This window comes from Oncorhynchus mykiss, chromosome 9 (genome assembly GCF_057628025.1).
Source record: "Oncorhynchus mykiss isolate SJ-2025 chromosome 9, ASM5762802v1, whole genome shotgun sequence".
Classification (NCBI taxonomy): Eukaryota; Metazoa; Chordata; class Actinopteri; order Salmoniformes; family Salmonidae; genus Oncorhynchus; species Oncorhynchus mykiss.
In genome coordinates this window covers 16,702,717-16,712,505 of record NC_143030.1, presented here as the reverse complement: position 1 = coordinate 16,712,505, position 9,789 = coordinate 16,702,717, and the positions used below count along the sequence as shown (strand labels likewise).

At 42.1% G+C, this 9,789-nt stretch overlaps 1 protein-coding gene across 1 annotated transcript; it reads right to left on the bottom strand.

Annotated features, from left to right (window-relative positions):
• Positions 1-1,539: 1,539 nt before the first annotated feature.
• Positions 1,540-9,520, bottom strand: LOC110531534 (E3 ubiquitin-protein ligase TRIM39). The gene is made up of 8 exons (XM_036989180.2): positions 9,429-9,520; positions 5,975-6,556; positions 5,514-5,609; positions 4,957-5,190; positions 4,444-4,606; positions 3,582-3,608; positions 2,220-2,599; positions 1,540-1,903 (listed from the first exon to the last, which is right to left on the bottom strand). The coding sequence occupies exons 1-8, from the start codon at positions 9,516-9,518 to the stop codon at positions 1,688-1,690; spliced, it is 1,788 nt and encodes a 595-aa protein (XP_036845075.2). The 5' UTR covers positions 9,519-9,520; the 3' UTR covers positions 1,540-1,687.
• Between the last annotated feature and the right edge of the window lie 269 nt (positions 9,521-9,789).

Sequence of the window (9,789 nt, the reverse complement as noted above, 5' to 3'; positions counted from 1 at the left end):
CCACACCTCCTTGAATCAGCTTTTCTTTTGTCGGAAGAGAAAATATGCACACGTCTTAAAAAACTATTTACAATTTTATCAAATGTATTGCACAACTTCATTTGTTTTATCACTTTACACATTTGGTATCTACCCCTGTAAACGCCTGATGACGTGAGTATAGGCAAGTTGCTTAATACAAACGCATTTTCTCCCACATTCCCTTTCACCACCTCTCCTTGATTACATTTGTCCTTTTTTGAAAGGAGCTGGTAGAGGAAGCAGGAGTTGAGTAAATCACAGTCCATAGACGTTGTAGTCCGGTGTCTCATTGTGACACGGCTCAGAACACCATCCATAGACGTTATCGTCCGGTGTCTCATTGTGACACACTCAGAACACCATCCATAGACGTTATCGTCCGGTGTCTCATTGTGACACGGCTCAGAACATCATCCATAGACGCACAGCCTGTATCCGCAACTCCCCACAATTCTCAACCAACGCGATTCCGGTAAGAGAGTATTCATTTGAATATTTTGATATGGAGAAATTCCTTGAGCTGCAATGAGAATGAATAAGCCAACAGTTCAATATTCTAGAACACTGCTGTGCGTACACATTCTGAAACAATGTTTAACCACATGAAAAGCCATTTTCACATTTGTAGACCCTGGTTTGATGCTGGAGATATAGGCTGAAGTGTCAATTGCCAGTTAGTACAAACGGAGGCGTGTCTGACAAGTGCATTTTAATTTAACACTTCCCAGGATGTTTTAACAGCTTGTTTAAACACAGGATTGTGTTAGAATGTCATGGAACATTAATCACCTCAAGTCAATAGTATATTCCAAAGTTGAAAGGTTTATTCGTCACCTTGCCACCCTGGAAGTCACCCTCAGTTTCATCAGCAGGCTGTGCTAATGGAGGGCCCTCCGAGTGAGTTGGTAGGGGAGAGGTTTGGTATTCACCAATGGATTGCAGCCCAATAAATCTCTTCTCATGAAGTGTGCACGTCACTCCCAGTAATGGATTCAACAGAAACGGTGGAAAGCCTCACACCGAACCAATGCTTTTAAATCCATGAGCTGGTGTGCAAGTGTACACACATGTGGATAAGTGGTTTGCAACATTCTGAATGGATAACCAATTGATTTGACTGGCAAGAGTATATACAAAACATGTGCCCAGTTCTACACACTTGGACTGAAATAGGGCTTCAATTGCATAGTCCACGCATTCTCCCCTTCTCAAAATCCACTGGAGGAGGTGGTCAGAGGAGCGGGACATGTTTTCATGCAATTGTTTAAGTGACGAGGGAGCAATTGAGCTTTCCCGGGTCTCCTCAACTCCATTGAGGAGAGGACCAAGGTCCCTTCAGACCGCATCCAATGACAAAATGTAGACATTAAGGACAGGGGAAGCAAAGTTTGAGAAGCTAGTCACACTGACTCATCCCACGTGAATGGTAATTAAGGCGATGCCACTATAGTAATATTACAGTCCTGTTAGATGGGAGGGACAGCTGTACTTTTTCTACATGAAAGAATGAGCTGGAGGTAAATAAAATATATTTTATTTTGTAAAACTTCACACAAAGAAATATTCATAGACCAATAAGTCTACCTTGAAAACATTTTTGAATTCACCATTTTCTAATGATTCTGACAAGAACTCTGCCCCAAAAGGATTGGAATGTCAATGAGCATCATCGTCCACGTAGGGGGTTTGTTGCAGTGTGGGTTCTAACAATCATGGCATGGTTGGCGTGTTTGAATGAAGAACGGAAGTAGTCAGGGCTGAAGACAGGGAAGAGTCTTTCATTGGTTGGCACGTGTTGGTACGTGTAGAGGTGATCACCGAGATGAATGTCGTAGAATGACACAAGTCGCTTCCGCCCGTCAAAGTACACACCCACATGTGCCTGTAACGTGTAATGAAGCTCATGAATAAAAAGTTAAAGTAGATGATTTTGCCCATTTGACTTGAAAGTAAAGATAAGCAAAACCACCACATCAATAATGTCAAATATCTAGACTTGACAAAAGGCTAACTACAAAGACATGCATGAAGCCAACTAAAATGAACTACTTCGACAGGTCAAATATCCCGGTGAGATTTCACCCCCTATTGGCAACGAGACGTTTAAAGGAAAGTTACTTATTTTATTTCTTAAAACACCCATCACAGAAAATGTACTAGACTAGAGGGCCCTTTGTGCCCCGTATTCAACTACATACCTTTCTCATTTGTGTTACGATGGCCATAGGGTTGGTGGCAGGGGTGGGCCAAAGCCTCCCCTCACGGTGTACCAGGACCCAGAACCCATTCCCAGGGGTGAGACCCACCCCTTGAGAAGTCATGGAGGACTCAGTTGCCACACCTATAAACCACACATCAGATCCATTTCCAACCCAGTCCTCCACCTCAACCTCCCAGTATGCTCGATGGCTGCTGAACCCCTGAGTGGCGAGGACACACGGCACCTGGGTGAAGCGGTGGGTCGACATAGGGAACGTCCTAGCAATCTTGCTCCGGTCCACCCGAATCTCACAACCATGGGACCCCCTTCTGAACAGGAGCGATGGGTGGGCTGTGCTGGGGTCAGGAGTCACCTCAACTGAGGAGGAGAAGGGATAGGTAGGGGTAGAGGAAAACTACAATCAAATGTTGAATTCATTTTTCAAAGTTGAGCATATAGGGATAGCAACACCAGGCACTAAATACACTGCTCAAAAAATAAAGGGAACACTTAAACACAATGTAACTCCAATGTGACAGACGGGACAGTCTGGAGACGCCGTGGAGAATGTTCTGCTGCCTGCAACATCCTCCAGCATGACCGGTTTGGCGGTGGGTCAGTCATGGTGTGTGGTGGCATTTCTTTGGGGGAGGGGGGGGGGGGGGGGGGGACACACACGCACAGCCCTCCATGTGCTCGCCAGAGGTAGCCGGACTGCCAATTAGGTACCGAGATGAGATCCTCAGACCCCTTGTGAGACCGTATGCTGGTGCGGTTGGCCCTGGGTTCCTCCTAATGCAAGACAATGCTAGACCTCATGTGGCTGGAGTGTCTCAGCAGTTCCTGCAAGAGGAAGGCATTGAGGCTATGGACTGGCCCGCCCGTTCCCCAGACCTGAAGCCAATTGAGCACATCATGTCTCGCTCCCTCCACCATCATCACGTTGCACCACAGACTGTCCAGGAGTTGGCAGATGCTTTAGTTCAGGTCTGGGAGGAGATCCTGCAGGAGACCATCCGCCACCTCATCAGGAGCATGCCCAGGCATTGTAGGGAGGTCATTCAGGCACGTACTACTGAGCCTCATTTTGACTGGTTTTAAGGACATTACAGCAAAGTTAGTTTTCCACTTTAATTTTGAGTGCGACTCCAAATCCAGACCTCCATGGGTTGATACATTTGATTTCCATTGATAATTTGTGTGACTGGTGTCAGCACATTCAACTATGTAAAGAAAAAAGTATTTAATAAGAATATTTCATTCATTCAGCTCTAGGGTGTGTTATTTTAGTGTTCCCTTTATTTTTTGAGCAGTGTATAAGACAACATGGAGGCAGACTCAGGACTACACATTAGCTCACCTGTGAACTCTTTAACCAAGGTAATCTCTGAGGGATAAACAGAAGGTAACAATTAGAAAACGCAATTGCAAATGTTTAATGTTGCACATCTGGCCCATACTCATGTTGTCAGACTATGAATGCTTATCTAGAACCAGAGGTGTATCCTACTAATCAGGTTTGAGGAGTTGTGAGGTGGCTTAGGTCAGGTCTGAGTGCAACCCGGGATAACCAGTCAGGTAAATGTTTAAGGCAACAAATCCTTCAGAACCAACCTGCTCCCGGGCAGGCTAACTACTCTGATTTAAGTGTCAGAGTTGAGGACCAGTGAATGAAGTCTGATTTCCCCCCCCTATTGCAAAGATATCATAGTCTCCTTCAACTGAGGAAGAATCAAAAATGTGTTAATCAAATCTTCATTAAAATACCTCATTTAGTAATGACCAAATGCATTTTAAACTTTTGTACCACTCAATATAATTACATCAATAGGTGTGGGGAAAGAGGTCCTCATGCCTTCAGAATAGCCTCAATTCATTGGGGCATGAAATCGACAAAAAGTCAATAACCATCCCAATGGTTCCCACAGTTCTCAAGTTGGCTGGATGTCCTTTGGGTGGTGGACTATTATTGATACACATTCCGGTGCATGTAGCACCTACCATACCCCATTCGAAGGCACTTAAATATTTTGTCTTGTCCATTAATTCTGAACAGCACACAAGCCATGTTTCAATTGTCATCTACACTGACTGAAGGGATTGTAACAAGTGACATCAATAAGAGGTCATTCCTTTCACTTGGTCAGTATCAAGGAATGAGCAGGTGTTCTTAATGTTTAGGATTCTGTGTATAATCTGACTATGGCTGTGTTCACACAGACCTGAGCCAGCACTGCCATTTCTAGTGAAGTATCCCATCTTGGGTAGTTTGGCCATGTTTTGCATGAAATGCTCCGCAAGGTTCCCAAGTAGATCTGTGGGGATGTTAATGCTGCATGGTCCTCTGATGCCATCTGGAGGAGCAGGAGGGAGAGAGGGAAGATTCTAAAAGGAGAGAACGAGAATGAATGGAGTTAAACAAATGCATCATACACGCATGTTGATCCCCCTACAACGATGACCGAGTTGGATGCAAGACGTGTGGATAATCTACAGCGTATTAGATTGGTGTAAGCATTGGCTGGAAGAAGTTTCCAGAAGTTTCCACCATAGTTGCATCCATGACGGGGACTGTAAGACAGACTATATTTCTGAAGAATATAAAGCATGATTCCTCACAGGGTAAATTGATTGAGCTACAAAAAACATTTAGTCATTTATGATATAAAGGGATTTGCAGATCAGTCAATCAACTCTCAAGTTAGCTGCAAAGTCAAACACGCCCAATAACTCACATTAAGAAGCTCAAAGGAGTCTGAGGAGCCAATCACTCGCTCCAATGCAAAAACTCTGCTCATCAGAGCTGTAATGTCTTCTTCAAGCACACAATTCCAATGGGAAGCTGTCCTCTCCAGCTCGTCCACTCTCCTCGAGGCCTCAGTGTTGTAGCGATCGTAGAGCATACTCACCTTGCTGACCAGGGCTACGTGGAAGGCATTCACAAACTCGATTTGCCTCGCTGCTTTATTCTACAAGTAGATGAAACAGAAGTGAGGATTCATGGGATTTGATACCTTCTGGAAATTGCAGATAGAAATGCAATAAATAGCACAGACGCAACTTCTTGATAAATTTGACAGACATTTTCTGTTCTACATGATACATTTCTGAACGTTCTGCAGCATTCCACCCCACCGCCGAAGAGGTCAAAGAGCGGTCTTCAAGCCATGGTAATTTTCAGTAGCAGAACAATGTAAGACCCATGGGAAGTTGGAATGAATTACTTTCGAATTCTATGGCAAAAGATTGCAAAATTACAACAGCGTAACATAGCCAATTCAAATGAAGTCACCTCACAGAGTAGGACTGAAGAGTTTAATTTCTCTGCCTCAATCCGAGTGGCCTTCAGCTTCTCCTTGACCACTGTCTTGGCTTTAACCAGCTGAGCCTGAAGTTAAGACCATAGGTGTTAGCATTCGTGCTGGAACAAAAAGCTGCACATGGTGCCCAATAATTATTTTTAATGCACCAAATGAAAGAAAACCCAATGAAGAGAGCCAAAACAGGGTGTGACAACTACCCAAACTAGTCCAATAGGAAACAATGTTCTGTTACAAATTTGTTATAGTGTGTCATACGGAATACAGCTCAGAACCAGGGATAAAGCAAAATATAACACAACGGAAAACAAAAACAAGCATTTATTGGACAAGTTCAGGTAGTCCCTCCTGGTTTAAGTCAGTTTGCTTCCATTTGGTGACTAATGAATACAACCCTGGATTGATGAACAGTTGCTCCAAAACTCATTCTTACCTTTTGAACCAAGAACTCTACCCGCATAGTCACAACCAGGTGGGCCGGCGCCTGGTGAGAGTCACACGCCACACACAACATGGTCTTGTCAAAGCAGCAGTAAAGCTCCAGGAGCCTGTTGTGGGTTGGACACATCCTTTCCTCCAGGTTAGCTAGCGGTCTGACTAGCTGGTGCCTGGAAAACCGGGCATTGTGGACCCTTGCATGCTCCAGGCAGTACGACGACACACACACCAGGCAGGTCTTGACGGCCTTGGACATCCTGTCTCCGATGCATATGTCACAGGAGACCTCTCCCGGAGCCAGAGTCGACGACTGGTCGACGACCTCGTCCCCTCCACTTGCCCCCTTGAAGCTTTCCACAAGGTCTCTCATGACCATGTTGACCTGGATGTTGGGGGCTGGTGTGAAGCTAGTCTTGCACAGAGCACAGATCGCAGTGTCTCTCGTGTTCCAATAGGCCTCGAGACAAGGCTTGCAAAAGGTGTGTCCACACGGGATTGTGGCTGGGTCAATGAAAACACCAAGACAGATGGAGCACAGGAACTGGTCCTCTGACATTGACAAGGCCATCTCTTCAAGCTGTGGGCAAAGGGTTAGAAAACATTGCAATCCCTTTGAGTTTCAAATTAATTAGTCTGTAATTTCATAGTGGCACAGACACACCATTATATAAAGTGACTAGCCTGTAAAAAATTTAAATTAAAATTAAATATTAACATTATGGTCAAAAGTCACATTTGAGAACCCCAAAATCTTTTAATAATATTTGAGCACAGAGTAAAAATAGATCCCTCAAATAATGTGGGTTGTGCACAAGCTTAGAAATGGCAAAATGACAATGTGGAAAAATACAAATAAATAGTCTCCATTGGACACAAAAATACATGGCTAGCCTTAAATCATGCTTAAGTCACTCAGCTGAGCATATAACAAAAGCTTCAACTCATGAATGGAAGCCTGCATGTGTAGCGTGCTGGAACATACACTCCAAAAACAGTCTAAACCATCAGATATGCTGAGGTTTGAAAATTTAACTAGGCAAGTCAGTTAAGAACAAATTTAACAAGGTTAACTGCCTGTTTAGGGGCAGAACGACAGATTTGTACCTTGTCAGCTCAGGGATTTGAACAACGTTCCGGTTACTAGTCCAACTCTAACCATTATGCTACCCTGCTGCCCCTATAGGCCATACAAAGACTAGTCAAAACCTTACAGAAAGCTAACAGAAACCATTACTAGTGCGCAACTTGGGCAGGAGCTCACCGGAAAAGTACTAGCACCTCAAATGTTCTACTGCTCGAGCTCCTGTTCCTACACTAAGTATTGTGTAGCTCCTGGACCTAAACAGTTTGAGCACCCAAATTGAGTACAGGCATTTATTTCAGTCCAAGTCAAGCACTGATCGTTAAATTGAAGACATGAATAATAAACTATTAATCCATAACTGCCCAAAGCAATACATTTTATCAGAGTCACTGACACAATAGAGTTGATGTGCACATGCACACAGCCTCAAAACAGGAGAAAGCGAATAAACAGGTTGGCAAGAATTTCTGAACTCCAGATAACATCAGCATGGTATTGGCCATCTAGCAGCTTTTAAGCCACTGGTCAGCCATATTGGTACTCTAGTAGGAGCAGTACTTCAATTAAAATGTTACGGACAAATTCATTTATTTTTAAGTTTTGTGTTGTAGTAGGGAGAGTAACAGTCGTCTCAAAATGTCCTTTTTTTTACACATATGTTAATATGTTTAGCTCACATAATAATGGAAAGTCTAAAAGAATAAACATGACAAAAATAGGAACAAATTCATTTCTATACCTTCCAAATATTTTACAGTGGTGAATGAATACCAATATGGAGGTGTGATGGCTTAAACACAGCACCCCCTGTTAGTCATCTAGTGTATATACACTATCGTTAAAGTTTATGGTCACTTAGAAATATCCTTGTTTTGAAAGAACCATATTTTGGTACATTAAAATAACAAATTGATCAGAATTACCATGTAGACACTGTTAATGTTGTAAATTACTATTGTAGCTGGAAACAGCTGATTTCTCACATGGAATAGCCTTAATTTCTCAGAACAAGAATAAACTGACAAGTTTCAGAATTAAGTTGTGTGTTTCTGGCCATTTGAGCCTGTAAACGAACCCACAAATGCTGATGCTCCAGATACCAACGTCTAAAGAAGGCCAATTGTATTGCTTCTTTAATGAGCACAGTTTTCAGCTGTGCTAACATAGTTGCAAAAGGGTTCTAATGATCAATTAGCCTTTTAAATGTATAAACTTGGATTAGCTCACAACGTGCCCTTGGAACACAGGAGTGAAGGTTGCTGATAATGGGCCTCTAGATATTCCATAATGTTTTATTTAAAGCCATTTCCAGCTATAATAGTAATTTACAATTTTAACAATGTCTACACTGTTTGATAAATTTGATGTGATTTTATTGGACAAAAATATGCTTTTCTTTAAATAAACATGTATTCTGCTACGTTCCTTTCACATTCCCACAAATGTCAAAGTGTTTCCTTTCAAATGGTATCAAGAATATGTATATCCTTGCTTCAGAGCCTGAGCTACAGGCAGTTAGATTTGGGTATGTAATTTTAGGTGAAAATTGAAAGGGGCTAATTCTTAAGAGGTTAAACACACGGACATTTCTAAGTGACCCCAAACTTTTGAATGGTAGTGTATATATTTGATTGGCAACCATTGATTTTTATATCTTTAAACGATTGTTGCAATAAAATGGTTAAACTGTTCCAAAAATAAGTGTAATCAACCTTGCAAGCATAGCATTGTAGGCCAAACTGTAGGCTACAGATTCACTCATCGTGCTGCTCTCATAACAAAGTGAATTTACCACACACACGTGAACAGCCCGCCAATTAATTAGTACCAATAGGAAACGTGTCGCTCATCCTGATCTCCAACATGCTTTCACCAACAAAAGGAAATTCTCTTGACAACTGCATTTTCAGTAGTTAAATGCAGCAACAAAAACATGAAACCCATATATATTTTTAAGACTAAGTTGTTCACAAGCATGATAGCTGTACCTCATGTTTTACACAACTTCTTGGCCATTAGCAAAATCTTTATACTCTCTTTGGATAATTCATTCCAATGGTTTAAAAGTTAATAGCAGGTATTTTGCATATAAGTTTAAGTATTTTGATATGTTCACAAATCTACAAAACAGACGTTTTACATCCTGGCACAAAATGCAACTTCTTGGCCATGTAGTAAGAAGCATGCGAATGTATCCAACTGGTATGTGAGACTTCACAAATGGTAAATTCCCACCTCCCACTTAGTTCCGAACACAACATTTATCTAAAAGGCCTTAAGAATTCCACATGGGGATGGTACAGCATAGTTGACATTTGACAAACTTTCCTGTTAGTCTTGTCAAAAGTATTCTTTTGAAACTCACCTTTCTGTGTATGCAGCGCAACAACCAAACAGAAAAAAATCTATTGAGTTTCAGGTTGCATTTTGTACTGTAAGCTCCTCCCTCTTTCATGAAGCAATCAATCAGTGGAAGTGCCATTATGATTCCCATACCCACATCTGTGCTCAACAACTATTGGTTTAACCCTGCAGTACACAGATTGAAAACATTGTAATGCTTTTGGTACTTTGAAGACAACTGGGAACTCAGTTAAAAACTAGGTGAAAACATGACTTCTGTGATTTTCAGATCAGAAAGTCGGATCTTGAGAGAGGCCAGGGTTCCCAACTTGTAATTCCAAATTGGATGACCATTCAAAACTATTTTTCCCAGTTGGAGATTT

Bases quoted from the DNA above. Each gene is read 5' to 3' on its own strand.
- LOC110531534 (XM_036989180.2), bottom strand. From the start codon at position 9,518: ATGAAAGAGGGAGGAGCTTACAGTACAAAATGCAACCTGAAACTCAAT. The intron at 6,557-9,428 runs GTGAGTTTCAAA...CTTTGCCCACAG, and splicing joins TGCGCTGCATACACAGAAAG to CTTGAAGAGATGGCCTTGTC. The intron at 2,600-3,581 runs GTGAGCTAATGT...TCTCCTCCTCAG, and splicing joins CTTGGTTAAAGAGTTCACAG to TTGAGGTGACTCCTGACCCC.